At 45.2% G+C, this 21,851-nt stretch overlaps 1 protein-coding gene and 1 non-coding gene across 3 annotated transcripts; both read left to right on the forward strand.

Moving 5' to 3' along the window:
* The first annotated feature begins 420 nt into the window (after positions 1-420).
* Positions 421-536, forward strand: LOC135875323 (U5 spliceosomal RNA). The gene has a single exon (XR_010561203.1). It is a non-coding gene; the product is annotated as a U5 spliceosomal RNA (small nuclear RNA).
* Positions 537-5,732: 5,196 nt separating this feature from the next.
* DERL1 (derlin 1) lies at positions 5,733-21,649 on the forward strand. Of its 2 annotated transcripts, XR_010561126.1 has the most exons (9): positions 5,733-6,529; positions 7,803-7,914; positions 9,934-9,998; positions 11,477-11,503; positions 13,015-13,110; positions 15,591-15,643; positions 17,090-17,200; positions 19,173-20,895; positions 21,291-21,649. XR_010561126.1 is itself a non-coding variant. In XM_065397974.1 (8 exons), exons 1-8 carry the CDS (start codon positions 6,377-6,379, stop codon positions 19,309-19,311), a joined length of 756 nt encoding a protein of 251 aa, XP_065254046.1. In that variant the 5' UTR covers positions 5,733-6,376; the 3' UTR covers positions 19,312-21,649. The 2 variants fall into 2 exon arrangements, 1 of the variants encoding a protein (XP_065254046.1); XM_065397974.1 differs by having other exon boundaries at positions 19,173-21,649.
* Positions 21,650-21,851: the final 202 nt, after the last annotated feature.

Genomic DNA, 21,851 nt, shown 5'->3' on the forward strand with positions numbered 1-21,851 from the left:
TGAAGCGAAAGAAAAAAAAAAAAAAAAGATAAAGCTGATTGTTGGCACTTCGGCCGCTGCTCAATTGCGCCACTTTATTCTTCTGTGGCAATTTGATGGCGTGGATCCTTCGCTCCCTCTATTCCTCTTCAGCGGCACTTCGGCGGCAGCTCAAAGAGGAAGAGAGGGACTGAGGGACTCGCCGCCGAATTGCCGCCGAAGATCCGGACGTGCCGCCCCTTTCCATTGGCCGCCCCAAGCACCTGCTTCCTTCGCTGGTGCCTGGAGCCGGCCCTGGCCCTATAGTTGTACAGGGGTCCAGTTCCAGGAATCCAGAATATCAGAGAGACAAGGTAATAGCTTGTATTGTGGACTAACTTCTGCTGGGGAAAGAGAGAAGCTTGCATTTTGCCGCTGCAGCGCCTCTACAGCATACCCTGCACACTCTGGTTTCTCTTCAGATTGTATAAATCTTTTGCCTTTTACTAAAGAGTTCCATGGAGAGGAACATTTATGAGTTTCTACCCAGTTTTCTGAGGCTTCACTTCAGTGAAGAAAGTGAAAAAAGCAGAATTGTGGTTGGACTTTGCTACTTGAACTTCTCTTGATGGCTAAAGCTTACATTGTAAAAAGAAGAACAGAGCTTTGAAAAATACTGTTTACAATATATTTAGAGCTCAATGTGTTAGTGAGGTGTTTTTCCAGACGGGGGCTACTTTGTATTCACCTAGCTGTTTGGTTTTATATGTTTTTAGTATTAGTGATTTGCTAAGACAAGGCTTGCATAATGTAGAAAATAAAATTCAGATATATTTTCAAGTTTCATTTTTTTCATGCATGAGTTCATTCCCAAACGAAGGAATCAGAATAACTAATTACCCATGTTTTCTGTGTTAATATTTAATTGTACAAAAAGAGTATTCATACTGGCCTATCTGGTTATTCTAGATGACCTTAGGCAGCAGAGCAATTAATTCTTTCACCCTCATGATTTCCTGTAAGAAGGCCTTAGTGGGTCAGACCAATAGTCCATGTAGCCCAGTGGAGTGTACAGAACAGGAGAATTTGGAGTGATCCACCCTCATCTTCCACTTCTGGTCTCTGTGTAGTCAGAGATTTAGGGCTTGCCTTAAGCATGAGATTGCATCACTGACCAACTTCACTAATAACTCTTGATGGACCTAGTCTCTATTAACTTATCTCATTCTCTGTGGAAGCCAGTTATACTTTTCGCCCTCACAACACACCATGGCAAGGAGTTCTGCACGTTAATTTCATCAGGTGGGTCCCCACCACCACCTTTACTGTATTGTGGGAAAGGGTAAATAACACTTCACTCTTCACTTTAGCCACAACATTCATGGTTTTATAGACCTCTATCATAGTGGTTCTCAACATTTTTTTACCAGCCCTGCTGCCTGACACCTCACGTCACCACCCCACACACGCACGTTCCTCCACGCCCCGCTAGGGGGGCGCATCGGACTCTTTTGGTAAACTGGGCATTTGTTCATTTGCTCTTGCCAACTCATCAGTTGGCAAGAGCAAACGGGATAAATGCCCGTTTTTGTCAAAAAAAAAGTCAGGATGGCCGGGGCAGAGCTTAAAAAGGGAACTGTCCTGGCCAAATGGGGACATATAGTCACCCTATCTCCAGGCAAGTGGGTCCTGAGGGAGTCTGGCCAGGGCAGGGGCAGACTCTGGCCTGGCTAATTGCGTCACTCCTGAGAGGATGGAGTGATTCCCTGCCCTGTCACTGGACCGACCCCGGCAACGCTGCCGGCTCAGCCTGGCAAACACCGTCACCTTCCAGCAGGGCCGGTGAGTGTGACCAGGGGGCAAGGCGTGAGGGAGTGGGTCTCTGGAGGTGTGTGTGTGGGGGGGCTGCTGGCCAGTAGCAGGTCTTTTGGGGGGTGGTGAGGGAGGTCTGTGTGTTGGGATGCTGGGCAGTGGGGGGTCTGAGTGGGGTGCTGTGTAGTTGTGGTGGTGGGCTGTGGGGAAGTGCACTGGACAGTAGTGGTGCGGGTTTGTGGGGGGGTGCTGGACAAGGGTGGTGGTGTGCAGGCCGCTGTGCATTTGTGGTGGAGGGTCTGTGTGTGGGGCTGCTGGGCATACCAGTTCCAGGGGACGCTGGACATAGGGAGTTGGAGGCTGTGTGGCACTTCATGGGCCCACCCCCGAGGGGAAAAGGCACGCTGGCAGCACAGGGCTGGGCGGGCCAGTATGCATCTGGCAACTGCCAGTTTGTGTACGGTGCCCTTGCACTGGGCTGGATGGAGTGGGGCCCGGAGCGAGTGAAGGACCCGCCGCTGCAGTGCCGCCGAAGACCCGGAGCACCGCCGGGTGAGTACAAGTGCCGCAGTGGGTGGCGCCTTTGCCCCAGGCCCCCTGAATCCTCTGGGCGGCCCTGGTGGCGGATTTAGAGTTAGTGGGGCCCTGTGCTCAGCTTCATTTTTGGGGGCCCTCCTTGGGACTCAGCCAAGAAAAAGAACATTCTCTCTTATCTCCTCCCCCCACCCCTGTTTTTCATTCTTTTTTTCTTCATCCTCCTCCTATAAGTAATAGCAAGTACATGAAAATAAAGTGAGGTACCTTGATTGTTTTTGTAGTGGAACTTATTTTTCCACAGAGCACTTGAAAATCGCTGAGGGTCTTGGCGGACCACTTAATGATCTTTCCAAATATTGTTTGTACCGTTACCTAACTATTGTAAAGCGCTTTGGATAAGAGCGCTTTATTAAAAAAAAAAAATTAAAATGTTGGGGTGCAGTGTCTGGCCAGGAGTTAGGGTGAGGGAGGGGGCTCAGGGCTGGGGGTGCAGGGTCTGGGAGGGAGTTAGGGTGCAGGAGCAGGCTGGGGGTTGGGGTGCAGGGTCTGGCCAGGAGTTAGGGTGAGGGAGGGGGCTCAGGGCTGGGGGTGCAGGGTCTGGGAGCGAGTTAGGATGCAGGAGCAGGCTGGGGGTTGGGGTGCAGGGTCTGGCCAGGAGTTAAGATGCAGGAGGGGGCTCAGGGCTGGAGGTTGGGGTGTGGAGTGCTTACCTGGGGCAGCTCCTGTTTGGTGTGCGGGGTGCAAGTGGGAATGTGGGGGGTGCAGGAGTCAGGATATGGGGTGTGGGGGGGCTGGGTATATGTGTGGGGGTGCAGGAGTCAGGGCTGGGGGCCATGGGTGTGGATTGGGGTTGTGGGGGTGCTCCCAGCCCATCCCGCCTCGCCCCCTGCCCTGAGAGCGGGCCAGGCCAGGACCTCTTTGGAGCCTGGGCCTGGCGCCATTGTAAACCCAGTACTGTCTTGTTCCCACTATTGTCAATGGCAAAAAAATCCACGTTGTCCCCCATATATGGAATATCTCTCTGATCTAGTCCATATTCTTCTAGACCTGCTTCTAGTGCAGGCGTCGGCAACCTGCGGCACGTGTGCCAAAGACGGCACGCAAGCCGATTTTTGATGGCACGCTGCTGCCTGCTGGGGTCCTGGTCCCACTCAGCCCCCCCGCCCACCGATTTCTCCTGCGGGGGCAGGAGGCAGAAGCTTGGTCATGCCGGCAGCCAAGCTCCCCCCTTCCCCGCTTCTTCCCCCAGCGTGGTGCTTTCCTGCCCCTCCCCCTCCCTGCTGCCGATCAGCTGATCACCCTTGTGAGGGGGACGGGGAGCGGAGCCGCAGCATGCTTGCTGTTCCGGGGAGGAGGCAGAGAAGAGGTGGGGATGGGGCCCTGGGGAAAGGGTTAGGAACGGGGCATATCCCCTCCAGCCCAGCACCCCAGCTCTCTGCCCTGACCCCCCTACACACACCCAGCCCTCTGCCCTGACCCCTGAACCCCCCCCCACACCCAGCCTTCTGCCATGACCCCTGAACCCCCCCCCACACCCAGCCCTCTGCCATGACCCCTGAACCCCCTCACACACACCCAGCCTTCTGCCCTGACCCATGAACCCCCCCCACACCGAACCCTCTGCCCTGACCCCTGCACCTCCCCCACACACCCAGCCTTCTGCCCTGACCCCTGCACCTCCCCCACTCACCCAGCCTTCTGCCCTGACCCCTGAACCCCCCACACACATCCAGCTCTCTGCCCTGACCCTTGCACCCCCCACACACGCAGCCCTCTGCCCTGCACCCCCCCACACGCCCAGCCTTCTGCTGACCCCTGTACTCCCCCACACACCCAGCCCTCTGCCGACCCCTGCACCTCCCCCACACACCCAGCCTTCTGCCCTGACCCCTGAACCCCCCACACACATCCAGCTCTCTGCCCTGACCCTTGCACCCCCCCACACATGCAGCCCTCTGCCCTGACCCCTGCACCCCCACACACACCCAGCCCTCTGCCGACCCCTGTACTCCCCCACACACCCAGCCCTCTGCCGACCCCTGCACCTCCCCCACAGACCCAGCCTTCTGCCATGACCCCTGAACCCTCCCACACCCAGCCCTCTGCCATGACCCCTGAACCCCCTCACACACACCCAGTCTTCTGCCCTGACCCATGAACCCCCCCCACACCCAACCCTCTGCCCTGACCCTTGCACCTCCCCCACACACCCAGCCTTCTGCCCTGACCCCCTGCACCTCCCCCACTCACCCAGCCTTCTGCCCTGACCCCTGAACCCCCCACACATCCAGCTCTCTTCCCTGACCCTTGCACCCCCCACACACGCAGCCCTCTGCCCTGACCCCTGCACCCCCCCCACACGCCCAGCCTTCTGCTGACCCCTGTACTCCCCCACACACCCAGCCCTCTGACCCCTGCACCTCCCCCACACACCCAGCCTTCTGCCCTGACCCCTGAACCCCCCCCACACATCCAGCTCTCTGCCCTGACCCTTGCACCCCCCCACACACGCAGCCCTCTGCCCTGACCCCTGCACCCCCCCACACACCCAGCCCTCTGCCGACCCCTGTACTCCCCCACACACCCAGCCCTCTGCCGACCCCTGCACCTCCCCCACAGACCCAGCCTTCTGCCATGTCCCCTGAACCCCCCCACACCCAGCCCTCTTCCATGACCCCTGAACCCCCTCACACACACACCCAGTCTTCTGCCCTGACCCATGAACCCCCCCCACACCCAACCCTCTGCCCTGACCCCTGCACCTCCCCCACACACCCAGCCTTCTGCCCTGACCCCTGCACCTCCCCCACACACCCAACCTTCTGCCCTGACCCCTGAACCCCCCCACATACATCAAGCTCTCTGCCCTGACCCTTGCACCCCCCCCACATGCAGCCCTCTGCCCTGACCCCTGCACCCCCCACACACACCCAGCCCTCTGCTGACCCCTGTACTCCCCCACACACCCAGCCCTCTGCTGACCCCTGTACTCCCCCACACCCAGCCCTCTGCCCTGACCCCTGAACCCCCCCACACCCAGCCCTCTGCCCTGACTCCTGCACCCCACCACACCCTCAGCCTTCTGCCCTGACCCCTGCACCCCCTCACACACCTCCAGCCCCCGTTCTGACTCCTGCACTCCCCACACCCTGACTCTTGCACCCCCCACATCCCCACCCCCACCCTGAGCACCAAACGGGAGCTCCTGCAACCCTCCCCCCCTCACATTCCCACCTGCAGCCCTGATCTGGGGTCCCGGCTGCTGGCCCTTTGCCAGCCGGGGTCCCGCAGGCCCCGCTCAGCCTGCTGCCGAACTAGGTGAACGGAACCCCAGGCCGGCAGCAGGCTGAGCGGGCCAGCAGCGTAATATCAGCATTTTCATTTAATTTTAAATTAAGCTTCTTAAACATTTTGAAAACCTTGTTTACTTTACATACAACAGTAGTTTAGTTATATAATATGGACTTATAGAGAGAGACCTTCTAAAAAACGTTAAAATGTATTACCGGCACGCGAAACCTTAAGTTAAAGTGAATAAGTGAAGACTCGCACACCACTTCTGAAAGGTTGCCGACCCCTGTGCTAGTGTGATGCAAACAAAAAAGCGTTCCCAGCATCACTGGGAACAGGAGAACTAGGCTTGCTGAGCAATACATCGGTAATGAGCTACTCGGTGCGCTGCGGGGGGCGGTCTGGGGGACGGATGGATGACGGGGCTGAACGTCACGTGATCCTGCTGCGGGCAGCAGGAAAGAGGCAAATAAGTAGCACACATTGGCGGGTTGTACTGTCCCCTTAAGAGGCGGGACTTCCGGCGCTTCCGATGCCGTGACAGCTGCGTCGGCGAAGGGTGGGAACGGGAACCGGAAGTAGCTGTTGGTGGCCGAATTCGCACGAGCCACGTCTGGCTACGAGTCGATTCGGCGGCGCCTGCACCCCACGCCCTGCTGCCCGGCGGCTGCGGCAGCTCCATCAGGAGGCGGAGGCCGGCCCAGGCGCGATCTGGATTCCCCGACCTCGCGGTAGCTCGGTGTGTAGCGAGGTTCCGGCGGCGGCTGAGCTCGGAGAGATGTCGGATCTGGGGGACTGGTTCCGGAGCATCCCTTTAATCACCCGCTACTGGTTCGCCAGCTCCATCGCGGTGCCGCTTATCGGCAAGCTAGGCCTCATCAACCCCGCCTATCTCTTCCTATGGCCCGACGCCTTCATCAACCGCTTCCAGGTAGGGCGTGGACTCCAAGTCCCAGCATGCAGAGCGCCGCCGGAGCTATAAGGTAGCTCGCCAGGGGGCTGCGCTCCGCTTGCCGGGAGTTGTAGGCGGGCCACTCTGGGGAGCGCTTTGCATGTTGGGAGGTGCAGTAGGTTGCTGCTGTGCCTGCTGGGATGTGTAGTCTTTTCACGCTTGAAGGGTCCTTGTAGGCTAGGTCCGGCAGACACGGGTTTGAATCCCAGCCCTGCTCTCTAAGTCTCCATTCTCTGGTAACAGAGGGCACTAGGTCCAGGTGCCCTGTCCTGGTACCCAGGCCATCTACTCGGGGGAGCTCATCTTTGTAGTAAAGGTGTGGGCACGCCAAGCAGTGGGAGCCGGCACTTGGGTTCGCCCCACTGGTGGGCTGCATCTCCACTTGTAGGTGAGGGGGCCCAGGTCAAGGAGGCACTTGCTGGGGTCAGTGTTCTGGCTGCTTAGGTTCCACACTGAATGATCTCTTGTATTGGGAAACAATTGCTTCAGTGCTCATTGTGTGTGTATATGATAGGAAGTGTCCTCTCCCTTTCCTCCAAAAACCGGGGAAGGAGGAGAAAGAGCCTTAAAGGATGTGGATCCTATATCATCGTGCTCATGGTATGTCTAACAGAGAAGGGCTGAACACAATTCCCTCTGCAGCTTGTCCTTGTTCCAAGTATCAGTCCCAAAGTGGTTACTGTGAAGTAAGAGGCCTGTATCTCTAATGCTAATAGTCCCTGCTGATTTACGGAATCTGGGAGCTGAACACATCATTCTAAAATATTGCAGATTGGAGTGTCTCATGTCAGCTCAGAAGTGGCAAGATTATTTCTAGACTGTTTATGATGTCAATAGACATGGACTTTCATAAAGCTAAAAATAGTGGGCGATATTAGCTGAATGAAATTACACTCAGAAGGTTATTTTATGAGTTTCTTGCTCAAGGTTGCCTTCTATTGGACTAAATAGAAAGGATTCTGGCTGGATGCCTTTAAAATAGTGTTGAACAGTTGTGAGGACTTGTCTTGTTCTCTGAATCCCTTTTGAAGGCCAACTATGCTGTATCTGGAAACTACTCATAAAACTTTACTTGCTTAATTGATCATAGCAGGTAAGACATAAGATACAAGGGCTTTTGAAGTGATATCACTGAATAAAAAATTTGATACACGGGAATCTTAAATTTGCTCCTTAATCTAAAAATGGAACATCATGATTATTCATTCATCTTTAATTTATATAACTGTACTCACTTTTTTGGTCTGGACAGATCTGGAGGCCATTAACTGCAACATTCTACTTCCCAGTGGGCCCAGGAACTGGATTTCTCTATTTGGTGAACTTATATTTTTTGTATCAGTATTCATCACGACTAGAAACAGGTATGTGCATGCTGTAGGATTTAACATGAGTTAGCAAAGAGATTGAACATCTTTACATATATACAATTCCATTCAGAATAGCTTGTGGGAATGATCAGTGACTCTGACTCAGGCAAAGGTCTGAAAGAGAAAGATAGCAATGTGCATGCCTTTATGTTCACTTAATCAATAGAAAATGGAATTTTTGAAAAATCAATTCACTACACTTCCCTCTGTTTTCTATAAGTGACTTTTGGGTCTCTAGTCACTTAAGACCCAGTCCCGCAGCCATTCTGTGGGACCACTCATGACTAAGGATTGGGACTTTTAGTTGTTGGATTTGGGGCAGTAGGAGGGGACTCTACCACTCTTTTGCATGGTTACAGGGTCACTTAACATAAAGGAACCAGAAGACATAGTCCAAACCACTGAGGGAGATAGTCCATGTTGGGCAAGTCACTTAACCTCTTTGTCTCTTTCAGTTTGCCCATTTATAAAGAGTGGTGTGTTGTGAGTCTTAATGTTTATAAAGTAATTGGAAATTATCAGATCTTTAGAGCATCTATCAGAACAAAGCAGTAGCATTGATATGCAGAAGGTGTGTATAGTAAAAATCTTCTTTGCCAAGTGGTTGTATGCAAGTACCTCATTTATACTACATCTTAAAGGGTAAAAAAATAAAATGCTTGGCTTGGTACCAGGCTGAACTAAATAAAGAAAGAAATGCTTATGTATTTGTTTTTTAAAACAAACAAACCCCAAAAAGCAAAATATTCAAAATGATATCTGTGATAACATTGTATAAAATACATGTATTGCAGTTCTTGGTTGTATGTGCTCTTGTAGCTCATCCATGGACAATGAGGTCTCAATGGGAAATCTAGATATTTTATATTGCACTTATAGTACTGAATGTCAAATGAAATTTTACATTTTTATTAATAAGCTATATCCCACTTGTAGGAAGACAGGTTAGTACTACCATGATAAAATTCAATATGCATGTTCCAAAAATGTAACTTAGCAGTGATTTTTGTAGGAGTTCGAACGAAGTTCGACTGACCTGGCCGTCCTCACGGCGGCGAGTCGAATGCTGCGGCTCCCCCGTTGACTCTGCTTACTCCTCCTGCCGAGGTGGAGTACAGGCATCGATTCGGGGATCGAACACTACCCGCCGATCTGGCGGGTAATATAGATGTACCCTGAGTATCTTAAATCTTTCAACTTATAGATTTGTTTGAGTTTATATTATAGGACTCTGTTTTATGGTTTCTTTAAGGTTTTTTGTTGTTTGTTGTTTTTAAGTAGATTAAGCCACAAAAACCCTATGGTTTGGATAACTGCCAGGCTCTAATTTTTAAGCTTCTTGAAAGCAAGAAAGCCAAAGGAAGATAGGGCAGAAAACTTGCAAGTTCACTTGCCATGTTATGTCCTTTGATACATACTGTGTGCTGTCATATCCATATATGCCTCAACATCTAATCCTATCTCTGTTTGTGTCCCTTCCTACTTGTATGTCGGGGAATGGAGCAGGGAAGCTCATTTGCAGTGAAAAATAACTGGCTTTTTTACAGTCTGTGGTATCAAAAAACCAAACAAACCCTGACAGTTCTGTAACTGATGCAATCTACCCTCATTTTCCAGTGTGCCTGTTCTTTGAAGCATCAAGGCAAGATAGCACCATCCAGCTGTACCAGCTCAGTCAGCTTTCAATTTAGGGAGGGAGGAGGAATGTTTTACTTTTTTAGAAAGGCAGAGTGTAAACTTACAATTTGTGTACAAACAAGTCAAAAAGGAATAATGATGGATTTTTAAAAATTATTTGGGGATTTGCTCACAAAATGATCAGGTTCTTTTAAATTATCACATGTTGAAAATGCCACTTTCTCAAATGTTGCAATTCTAGTACACTCAAACACACGAGGATTGCATTTGGCACCATGTGTTGTTTCCACTGACCAAGAACTGAAGTAGTTCTTGGGATATAGTGTGATCTGAAATCTTGACAACTGTTTTGCTAACTGCTTTATTTGTTTATAGGTGCTTTTGATGGAAGGCCAGCGGATTATATGTTCATGCTTCTGTTTAACTGGATTTGCATCGTTGTATCCTTCTGTTCATCAAGTTCTTGGCACGTTTTGCTTCTTGTGTTTATGCCTAATATAAGGCAGTTTCATAAACCAGTTTTTATTAGCTAAAAAGCACTTAATTATTCAATAGATTAAAAGCCAAGGTCAGCATTAGGGGGTGGCAAGCAGGGCAATTGCCCAGTGTCCCATGCCACAGGGGGCCCCGCAAAATTATGTTGCTTGGGCTTCAGTTTTCTGCCCTGCGCCCCAGCGAGTCTAATGCCAGTCCTGGTCTCTGGTTTATTTTGATGGACCCCCAGAAATGTGCTCGTGGGCCCCCAGAGGGCCTCAGACTCCTGGTTGCGAACTGCTGCTTTAGAAGTTGCACTGGTATATTTTAATGGCCTCCCTGGCACTACTTCTTCACTCTACCTCACATTGTTTTTGTAAAATTGAATTAATCTCCTTTCCTATTAGTCTCTTTTCCTGCAATCCTTTATCCCTGTAGGGTCACTTATGACAGCACAGTACCAAGAATAGGAACAGAAGATGTGACTTTATCACAAACTGTGGTTATGGTCGGGAGACTTACTATGTAGAAATGCCACCTTCTTAATCAACGGACGTGCTCTCTGTTTTTCTTATATCTGCTGACTTCAGTGTATAGAGAGAATCTTTACTCCTGTTAGCCCCACAGAGCAACTGGAAGATGAGCTGGATTCTGCTACACTACCAACAAAACAGCTGAATTCTGACTGTAGAATCTTGGATAGGTGCTGATGTAAGATTCTGATCACAGAGCACCAGGTAGAGTTTGCAGTTAGAATATTTCTCTTAATTTGCAAATAGAGCAAACTTGATACAGAAGTCTGTAGAAAAACCCACAGGCCCACAGTGTCCTATTTCTTTCCTTTTTTGACTATAACTGCATTTTGATACTACAAACAATTACTGAGGAATGGCACTATTATCTGTTAAAACAGCAAGCAGGTACTTCAGTTTTCTAGTCCTCATAGTAGCATTGAAAGACTTCATCAGTAAATTTCGAGCCACTGTTAGCAATATTAAATTTGTAGGTAATCTGCTTGCTGTTTGTTTCCTTGAGGTTATAAATAATACAGCATTTTTTCTTGATAACTTTAAACAAACTGAAGGACAAGTGTATAACTAAGTTCTGGGGTCCTTTTAAACATGCTTTTTGAAAGGGATGGCCAGCTCCAGCCTGCTTAAGCTCGGCACAAAGCAAAGGGTTGAATGGGCATGAAAAGTGAGCGTGGTCTCTCAGGTCTAGGTGGGGTCACTTCATGTCATAATTGAGTCCCATTGGCAGGGCAATGTGGGAAAACTTGGAATGAATCTGTTCTGTGGATGCTTAGAGCCAGTGCTGTCGATCTGTCACTTTTCAGGAGCACTAAGTTTACTTTTAAAAGTAAAATTAAAAGCTAACTCGGTTTAAAAATCACCCTGGTCTATCACTTATTTTTATTGTATTTTCCTTAATAGTCCAATGAAAGATAACTGGCTTGGTGATGGACATGCAGGTAAGCATGATACAATTTTCCAAGGAAGCTTTATAATATTACGTTTATTTCTAGGCAGAGTATTTTTTTAATGTCACTAAAGTGTATCTATCAATCATAAGTTACACATTAGTATTTTGGAAAATCACTGATTTCTCTTGCTGGGGCTATCTTAGAGCAATAAACGCTGTTAATCTTTTTGCTGTAAACTAGAGATAATTAACTCATTGTGGCACAGCAAGCATGGGTGCATTGTGGAACTCAGTCACACAACTAAGGAATGAAGGTGTGAAATTCTGGCTCTATTGAAGTCAATGGGAGTTTTGCCATTGACCTCAAAAGAACCAGTATTTCATCCATGGACTTTATCACCCCTGCTGATGGAGTAACATTACGGCCATTTACTTTTTTACCCTTTGAGCTAAAAAACAGTTCTTGGGTTAGAGTTCAATAGTGAGACTCCTCAGAAGGAATCCCATTTTAGGTGAATTCACATTACAAATGCTTTGATGATCTAAAAAGCAAAATTTAAGGGTATATGAAGTGGTGCATGTTTCTATGACAAACACCACCCAGGGTTCATTTCAGAAATGTAAAGTGGGAGAATATCACAGAAATGATTAAAATAGTTCTTAATAAGAGAGTCTTGGATCAGGTCAGTTGGCTTAAAGTGACTTTTTGGATGGTGGGGACTTGGAGACTTCTTATCTTTTGAGTCACAGATATGTTGTTTCTGAGGTATGTTTGTTTTTAGTCTTGTGTGTTTCTGCTGTTCTCTCTTCTCTTCCTGTCTTTGACTACTTCTCACATATATTCTGTACCTCTCCTTCCCCACTTCCTCCCCTGCTATGGCATTTCTAGTGGCTTGCATAAAACCTTGCTGATAATCCCTGAGACAATTCACCGTACTATCCCCGGAGATAAATGCTGATTGTGCATCTGAAGTCTGAAATGAATCCTGAAACAAATATGCATCAGATTTTTAAAGTCTTCTAAGAAATGACAGGTTTCAGAGTAGCAGCCGTGTTAGTCTGTATCCGCAAAAAGAACAGGAGTACTTGTGGCACCTTAGAGACTAACAAATTTATTTGAGCATAAGCTTTCATGGGCTACAGCCTGCATCCGAAGAAGTGGGCTGTATCCCACGAAAGCTTATGCTCGAATACATTTGTTAGTCTGTAAGGTGCCACAAGTACTCCTGTTCTTTTTTCTAAGAAATGGGAAGTCTGTAATATTTCTGGCAGACACATAAGTTGAAGTACATTACCAATGGGGTTACAGCCCCAGCAAGCAAGTGAGACCAGTTTCCCACTGTAAAACAGAATAACTCATTGGTTCACTTGCTCACCACTACCCTTGAACTTGTTAGGTCATGGGCCTTTACATGCAAAAAAGGCCTGCAGTGTTGTCATTAGAGGATCTATGCTGATGTATCATTCTAACAAAGCATTTCTAAAGCTAGCCCTCTGTTTGTGTTCCTCACAGATTTTAGGTGGATGGAATAATTTTTGCTTTGTTTCTTTGTATTGCAGTTGCTGATGATTCCCCTGATAATGTCAGTGCTTTATGTCTGGGCCCAGCTGAACAGAGACATGATTGTATCATTTTGGTTTGGGACAAGATTTAAGGTACAGCATACAGGTTGTTGGCACAGTTCTCTTTGGGGATTTCCCCCCAAAGTCTAAAAGAGTTTCATGCTACCATTGGCAGGGGCTAGATGAAGTTCCTTCTGGAGTCAGTCACTTCTGGGTCAGCCACAAGCTGTCAACAAACGGTAGATCCTCTCTCCAGAGAGAGGTTTTGCTGCCTTCCTAGAGCTCCTGACCCACAGTCCCCGCTGTGTCTCATATGGTGTTAGCTGTTGCAGTATAAAACGGCTATAGGTTCCCCCAAAATAGAAATCAGCTTGTCTGAAAAACTGACACCAAAATAAAAAGACTTTCTGGCCAGCATTAACTTGAATAAAAGCCACCTTTCTGCAATAAACAATTTCCTTCATCCGTCAGAGTTTTCACTACTGCTCAGTAAAATGTTCGTGTTTTGAATAGTTTCCTCTTCTACAACCCAGATTCTTTTTGTTTGAGCCTGCAGTGAAGTTCCATCTTAGCTTTTTTTCTTTTTTCTGATGGTTTTCCGTTACTCTGGGAACGACTGGGATACCACAGGTTTTGTATTATTAGGACTTCCCTTCAGACTTAAACCTGCAGTGGAGGACTGAGTATGAAGGAGACATTTGTTTAAACACTAATAGCTTTTATTAGAGCTGTCGATTAATCGCAGTTAACTCACCTGATAATTGCGATTAATTTTTTTGAGTTAAATTGTAGTTTTAATCTCATTGTTAAACAATAGAATACCAATTGAAATTTATTAAATATTTTGGATGTTTTTCTATATTTTCAAATACATTGATTTCTATTACAACACAGAGAACAAAGTGTACAGTGCTCAATTTATATTATTTTTGATTACAAATATTTGCACTGTAAAAATGATAAACAAAAGAAACAGTATTTTTCAATTCACCTCCTACAAGTACCGTAGTGCAATCTCTTTATTGTGAAAGTGCAACTTACAAATGTAGATTTTTGTTGTTGTTACATAACTGCACTCAAAAACAAAACAATGCAAAACTTTAGAGCCTACAAGTCCATTCAGTCCGACTTCTCGTTTAACCAATCGCTAAGACAAATAAGTTTGTTTACATTTACAGGAGATAATGCCCTTTTCTTATCTACAATGTCACAAGAAAGTGAGAACGGGTGTTCACATGGGACTTTCGTAGCCGGCATTGCAAGGTATCTACGTGCCAGATACGCTATACATTCGTATGCCCCTTCATGCTTCAGCCCCTTCATTCCAGAGGATATGCTTCCATGCTGATGACGCTCATTTTAAAAAAAATGCATTAATTAAATTTGTGATTGAACTCCTTGGGGGGAGAATTGTATGTCCCCTGTTCTGTTTTACCCGCATTCTGCCATATATTTCATGTTATAGCAGTCTCGGATGACTCAGCACATGTTCATTTTAAGAACACTTTCGCTACAGATTTGACAAAACGCAAAGAAAAGTACCAATGTGAGATTTCTAAAGATAGCTATTGCACTCGACCCAAGATTTAAGAATCTGAAGTCCCTTCCAAAGTCTGAGAGGGATGAGGTGTGGAGCATGCTTACAGAAGTCTTAAAAGAGCAACACTCCAATGCGGAAACTACAGAACCCGAACCACCAAAAAAGAAAATCAACCTTCTGCTCGTGGCATCTGACTCAGATGATGAAAATGAACATGTGTCGATCTGCACTGTTTTGGATCGCTATTGAGCAGAACCCGTCATCAGTATAGACGCATGTCCTCTGGAATGGTGGTTGAAGCATGAAGGGACATATGAATCTTTAGCGCATCTGGCATGTAAATATCTTGTGATGCCAGCTACAACAGTGCCATGCGAACAACTGTTCTCACTTTCAGGTAACATTGTGAACAAGAAGCAGGCAGCATTATCTCCTGCAAATGTAAACAAACTTGTTTGTCTGAGTGATTGGCTGAACAAGAAATAGGACTCAGCGGACTTGTAGGCTCTAAAGTTTTACATTGTTTTGTTTTTGTATGCAGTTATTTTTTGTACATAATTCTACATTTGTAAGTTCAACTTTCGTAATAAAGATTGCACTACAGTACTTGTATTAGGTTAATTGAAAAATACTATTTCTTTTGTTTTTTACAGTGCAAATATTTGTAATACAAAATAAAGTGAGCATTGTACACTTTGTATTTTGTGTTATAATTGAAATCAATATATCTGAAAATGTGGAAAACAGCCAAAATATTTAAATAAATGGTATTCTATTATTGTTTAACAGTACGATTAATTGCACGGTTAACTTTTTTAGTCACTTGACAGCCCTAGCTTTTATATAAATGTAAAACATTATAAAATGCTTAGACTTAATTTAAAATGTGTTGGTTGTTAACTTACCAGAATTTGTCTAGTAACTATGTTTAAAAGCTGCAGTGATTACACTAATGAAGATGCAAAGGAATTTGTGCAGCCTTGTACTCTCCTTCGGTGTTCATGATTTCTCTGTTTTGTTTATTTTTTGCTAGGCTTGTTATCTACCATGGGTTATTCTGGGATTCAACTACATCATTGGAGGATCGTAAGTATTCATTATGCTTGTTTACATGAGCTATAAATGTTTTCTTTGATCACATAGAATCTTGCCCACTAAGAGGATTTTTGGAAGCAATAACATCAAAATAAGGGGGCTTCAAGCCAATACAATAATCATATTGCTAGTCTAATATGAGGACTTTAAACTAAACTGGAAAATAAATGTGACACTGAAATCTTGTCGAAAACATGGAAAAATAGGAATGCGGTCTCTTGTTAACTTAGTCCTTCAATGTACAGATATTCTTGAAAAGGAAAATTTCAACCATCAGGATTTGCAGCTATTGCTCTTCCTAAAAGCCCAGGCTTAAGTAATGCCTCTGATGGAGTAGTTATGTCCTACTCCCTTCCTCCTGTTAACTCTTCTCCTGCTGCCTTTTCCCCTAAGCCTGACCCCCCTCCCCCCAGTGCATTTAATGATGAGGGGGGAAATGGAGAAACAGCAACAACCCTTCTCTCCCACCACCCTCACTCCAAACTAACATGACACTTTCCTACCATCCCTTTGAGTACGCTGCAGTCTGCTTCTGTTTTGTTGTTCTTTTGTCTGTTTAGACCAGTGTTTCTCAAACTTTTGTACTGGTGACCCCCTTCACACAGCAAGCCTCTGAGTGAAACTCCCCCCTATAAATTAAAAACACTTTTAAATATATCTAACACCACTATAAATGCTGGAGGCAAAGCGGGGTTTGAGGTGGAGGCTGACAGCTTGCGACCCCCCCCCCCCCCATGTAATAACCTCATGACTTCCTGAGGTGTCCCGACCCCCAGTTTGAGAACCCTTGGTTTAGACGGTAAACTCTTTGGGGCAGGGATTATCTATGTTCTTGCAGTCTCTTGTACAATGGTGCCCTAATCTTTTGGTGGCCCTGTAATACAAATAATAATGTTATGTGGTCTACTAATTAGAGAAGTTGATAGGGAGTCAGGATTTTTTGTGGTAAGATTCTGGTTCTACCTCATGGTTGACTCATTCGTCACTTCAGGAAGCTACTTGCTAGATACTTACTGTTTCTACACATGGAAGAAAATACTCCAAGGCCAGCTGCTGAATCGGGGCCTAAAAAAAGTTTCATACAGCAGAAGGCAGGCTGTCCAGTGGAAATAGCAATAATTTTTCAGGAGATGTGGACCACTGTTCTAGCCATTGATAGCTATAAAGTCTGTTTGCCAGTGTGAGTGTTAACGGGATTGTATCATTCACGACTGGCTGGAGAAGGCCTGGAAGGAGGCTTTTGGAATGGCTTGCTGAAGTGTTGATGCTGATTGTGCAGTTGACCGAAGAGGTAGCCCGCAATAAGCTGGAAAATGTGTGATTGGGGTGGGGAGTAAGGGGAAGATGAGGCTTTAATGCCTGTGACACCTTTAGTGGGTACACAAAAAGTAGTTGAAAGGTTTCACGAAATCAACAAGTTCTCTCCTTGCCTTGCAGCATCATCAATGAGCTGATAGGAAATCTGGTTGGACACCTATACTTCTTCTTAATGTTTAAATATCCAATGGACTTGGGAGGAAGGAATTTCCTAACCACACCCCAGTTTCTGTAAGTTTTGTTTTTTAAACAGGTCATTTCTTTGGCATAATCTTCTAGGGATACTGCAATTAATTGGAAGTAAAAGGACTTGCATATTCCCTTTTAAATATATTTGCTGGGATTGGGGGCATAAGAATGCTTCCCTAGGCTAATCAGCCAATGACTGGGCAACTGCCATACCTTCTCACATAGAAATTAACATATCAGATCAGACTGATTTATCTCTGATAGTGGATGGCATCAGATGCATCAGAGGAAGGTGCAAGAAACCTGGTAGTACGTAATTGTGGAATAAAAAGCCCATATGGGAAATGTCTTCCTAACACTGTCAGTCAGTGATTGGCTTATGTTCTTTTCTAGGCCAAGGAAATGTGGTGAGTGTAGTGATGGCAATAAAGAGACATCCCTGGAAGTAGTACAAAGGCAGTATCGATCTATCTTGATTATAGAATTGTCTTTATTTTACTTTCTAATTGGGTTTTTCTCTCTCCTGTTAATTACATTTTATCCATTTTCCTGCACCATTCCTCTAGTTAAAAGGCAAGTAAACCTACAGAAGCTACATTACAGAGACCAGTTCTAGATCACATTTGGTATTGTTGCATATAAACTGCAAATTGGTATTGGTAATCTGCGTTCTGTATGTCAGGCATATGAGTAAAATAACTGTAGTTCTGGGATTCAACGATCTGTTAATGGTTTTAACTTTGAAAATGCTAGTCAGATAGAAGTCCAGGATCACTGTTCCAGAATCCCTTGTCTTAATTCCTCAGCCTCTGGGCAGCACATGCTTTTCTCCTGCCATGCTCTTGCTGATGACTTTAAGTTGACCCCTCTTTAAAACCTGAATTGTCAATTATAAAATGACACAGGATTGAATTACATTCATGTAACACTGTACAACTTCCAACAGCATGGTGGGGCGCTCAGCCTTAAACTTCAACTGTCTTTGCTGTTTCAGGCCCTCCTGCTAAGCCCAATTTTTCCATAAAGATTAGAAGACAAAATGTTGCTTAAAATGTCTTTCAAAGTAATAACTGTCCTGAAACTACCATCAGTGTTGTTGATTTATATATAATTCCCTGTCTTTTGGTTCCAGTTATATGCATTTAATTTTTCTCAATATATTAAGAACAGCCATACTGGGTCAGACCAGTAGGAACAGTACAGTAGTCTGACACGAACCGAAGCACTACAAACTACTTCTAAAGAGGCACCAAGTCTGTTTTTGTATCATGTACCCTGTAGGAACGTTCTGCAAATAGGACATGGTGATAATAAGAGACTTCTGTCATCAAAGTTCTTTAACTTCATAATGTTCTGTTTGCAGAAATAGTATTGTAGAATGGGGACTTGTCCGTTTTCTGTGGCTCAGATTTCAATGGCCAGATTCAGCCATTTACTCCAGAGCTGAATTTGACTTCTAGACCTGTAGGATATTTGAATTTATTCAAGAGTTGCTATGCCAGAGAGGAAGAATGGTCTAGTGGTTAGAGTGCCAGCTTGAGATTTGGGAGACCTGGGTTTGATTTCCTGATCTGCCTTGGGCAAATCACTTACTTTCTGCCTTAATTCCCCACCTATAAAATAGGAATCCCTACCTCACAAGGATGTTGAGGAAAAATCCACTGAAAGATTGGGAGGTGCTCAGATACTGTGGTAAAGGGGGCCATATAGGTATCTAAGAGAATTTTCTCTACACTGCTTGTCTCTCAGTCATGGTATAAGGCCATATAAGCTTGTGAGGTTTTTTACGTGGACTAGAAATACCTATTTCATAGGGTGTTGAGACTTAATATTTGTAAAGCAAATTATGTGATGGTTCCCTGTATAAATATAAAGCCATATTTTTATAATTTTTAGCAACTAAAATGAGCTTTGACTCAAGCCCATAATGCTTAAAGAACAACTGTACTATATTCAGTTCTTGGTCTTTTTCTCCCCTCTTCTGCTCCCCCCTCCCCCCCCATGTGTGTTGCAGATACCGCTGGCTGCCAAACAGGAGAGGAGGGGTATCAGGATTTGGTGTTCCACCCGCTAGTGTGCGAAGGGCTGCAGAAGATCAACAGGGTGGTGGAAGACACAACTGGGGCCAAGGTTTTCGGTTAGGTGACCAGTGAAAAACTGCTGCTTTTGGCAAACAGTTGCTGCACATAGGAATAACCCTTCCTGGTGCAGAGTGTGCTTAAGAACTGAGTTCTCTCTAGTGCTTTTGGAGTTGACCCATAAAGAATTTTTCTGGCGCAAGACAAAATTAAGAACTCTTGAAGAAAAATGTAGATTTTACCCCACGTTAGAAAGTAGTGCTCAGTTCAATACTGCCATTAAAAAAGCCACCTTAGTATTGTCCGTCTGTCACAGTGTATCCATTCCACCTCTCTCCTCTCTGATGGAAGATGCTGATGGGTTTTGTCTGTGTTTCTCTTCCTCTGATACGTGAAGAGTTAAGAATCCAGTCTTTGGCTAAAGGATGGCTCAAAGTAATGTCTTCATCTGTACATCGAAAAGACTGATTCATCAATATTTATGCTTGGATTCTAGTCTTCAATAACTTTACTTCTTAGGTGGCAGTAACTGCTCTGCATTGATAAAGCAAGACTAAAAGCTTTAGAAGCTTCCTTTCAGTTATCAAACTGTATTTCAGGAAAGCAGTTTTATTTTCTCTTGCCATGCAACATTGATGAAGAGATGCTACCCTAGGCACTGCAGCAAGAGAGGGGAAAGGGTAAGGACAACAGATAGCTTTCTTTTCAATTTCTTACGGCCATTGCCAATATTCATGGATATCTAAATCTCTCTGAACCCTCAGTGTAATGTACATGGTTTGGTGTGTTTAAACCAAGGTTACAGCTGTTGCTTACTATCCTGAAATCTGAAAAAGGTTGGCTTCCGGGTTCATATTTTAGTTGCAAAATTAAATAGAACAAATCTTACTTACAAGTAGAAAATGTTTTGGGTATTCATCTGAAGGGTACTGACTGCAGAGTTATGTTTGTATTAATAAGATGAGACTACTGCATTCTCTTTAAAAGCTTTAAGAAATTAAATAATCAGAACTGGAAATAAACTTAGTCCAGGTTACAAGATGCAGTAGAATTGATTGCTTTTCTAAGGCCTTTCTCGTTCTCAAACAAGAAGCTATATAAAGCTGTTAATCAGTTCCTCTTTTTGCAATTACTCAATTTCTCTTATTGTGGGGTGGGGGATGATTGAGACACATCTACAGTCTTCTCCTAATATAACCATGAGGCAGTGGGTTCTAGTGAGCTGAGTACACGGCTAGGAGCCAGGAACTTCTAATCCTGGCTCTTTCCACTGATTCACCATGTGGCCTTGAGCAAGTTACTTAGCCTCCACATCTCCATTTTCCCATCTGTAAAATGGGACTGGTACTTATCACACAGGCTCAGTTAGTTTTATATAGTGCTGTGAAAATGGGAAGTGCCATGAAAGTGCTAAATATTATTATAGTTATTACTGCTGTTTTTCTTCTGGCGGTAAACTTGTAGGTTTCTAAATACTGCCACTCACCCTGAGCCTGGGAGAAAATAAGCAAATTGGATTTGCTCCTTTTATCTGTGACTGGCTTCTAAAGGATGCATTTTCTTTTAACACACCATAGTTGTGGTGGTCTTCTGGCTCATGGATGAATGCAGGGAACTAGTGATCATGTTACATGTTCATGGCTGTGCAGGTATATAGAGGTTCAGAACTCACTTAGCCCTTCTAGTTTCAGTAATCAAGTTTTAAAGATGCTCTTGCCTTGTCTTATTTATATTTTAATGATGGTAAGTGGAAAGACTCCACTGGTGTAAATGCTACTGTACCTATTACCATAAGTAATGTTGACTTGTGACAGTCCAGGAGCCATCATGCATACAGTAGTCATGTTGCAGCTGGTCTCCAATTAGTCATGTGTATGTCACTGTCTTCAAAGCAGTTGTCTTCATTTTAGAAGCAGAATCTAAGTGTTAAGCACAGTGACAGTTTAAGTGATTGTCACATAAGTTATGATTTAGATGTATGCTGGTTGAAATTCATCTCTGTGCTGAGGGATAGCACAAAGGCTTAAATGTTGGGGTTGTCCCTATGCACAGAGGTGAATTTCACTTTCGAGTGCACACTGCATGAACAATGCCTTCTATGACTCTACAAGTCAAATGTGTTTGCAAGGAAAAGAGAAGCTTTTGACATGAGATTCTTGATTTAAACACTTTTCAAAGGCCAAGATGACTGGTCTTGCAAATTTGGAACCCTGAACTAATCTTAAATTCACTTCGAATACTCTGCATTTCCCATTTGATGACCTACAGCTGTACCTGTGTGTACTTGAATCTACACTGACAATGGCAGATTCTCTTGTTATAAGGAGGCACTCATTCTTTTGTACAGAGAATTTCCCTTTTTGTAACTAATTTTTTTGTTGGCAAAGTTTAAATTAAAATTTTAATCTCTGAAGTTGTCTGTTTTTGCTAAATCACTCTTAAACTTTCCACAAGATTGATTGATTGATTGATCTCTCAAGAGCCTCTAACCACCACCCTGTTTCAAGCCATCTCTTCTCAATCAAAATCCTCATGAGAATGATCCACTTTCTGGATCTCGTCCTCGTCACTGGAACTACTCTTACCAAAGTCACCAGCTGCCTAGTGTCCTCTTC

This window comes from Emys orbicularis, chromosome 2 (genome assembly GCF_028017835.1).
Source record: "Emys orbicularis isolate rEmyOrb1 chromosome 2, rEmyOrb1.hap1, whole genome shotgun sequence".
Taxonomy (NCBI): Eukaryota; Metazoa; Chordata; order Testudines; family Emydidae; genus Emys; species Emys orbicularis.

Coding starts and splice junctions, on each gene's coding strand:
- DERL1 (XM_065397974.1), top strand. CDS start 6,377: ATGTCGGATCTGGGGGACTGGTTCCGGAGCATCCCTTTAATCACCCGC. Junction 7,915..9,933: donor TTCATCACGACTAGAAACAG/GTATGTGCATGC, acceptor ATTTGTTTATAG/GTGCTTTTGATGGAAGGCCA. Junction 9,999..11,476: donor TTAACTGGATTTGCATCGTT/GTATCCTTCTGT, acceptor GTCCAATGAAAG/ATAACTGGCTTGGTGATGGA.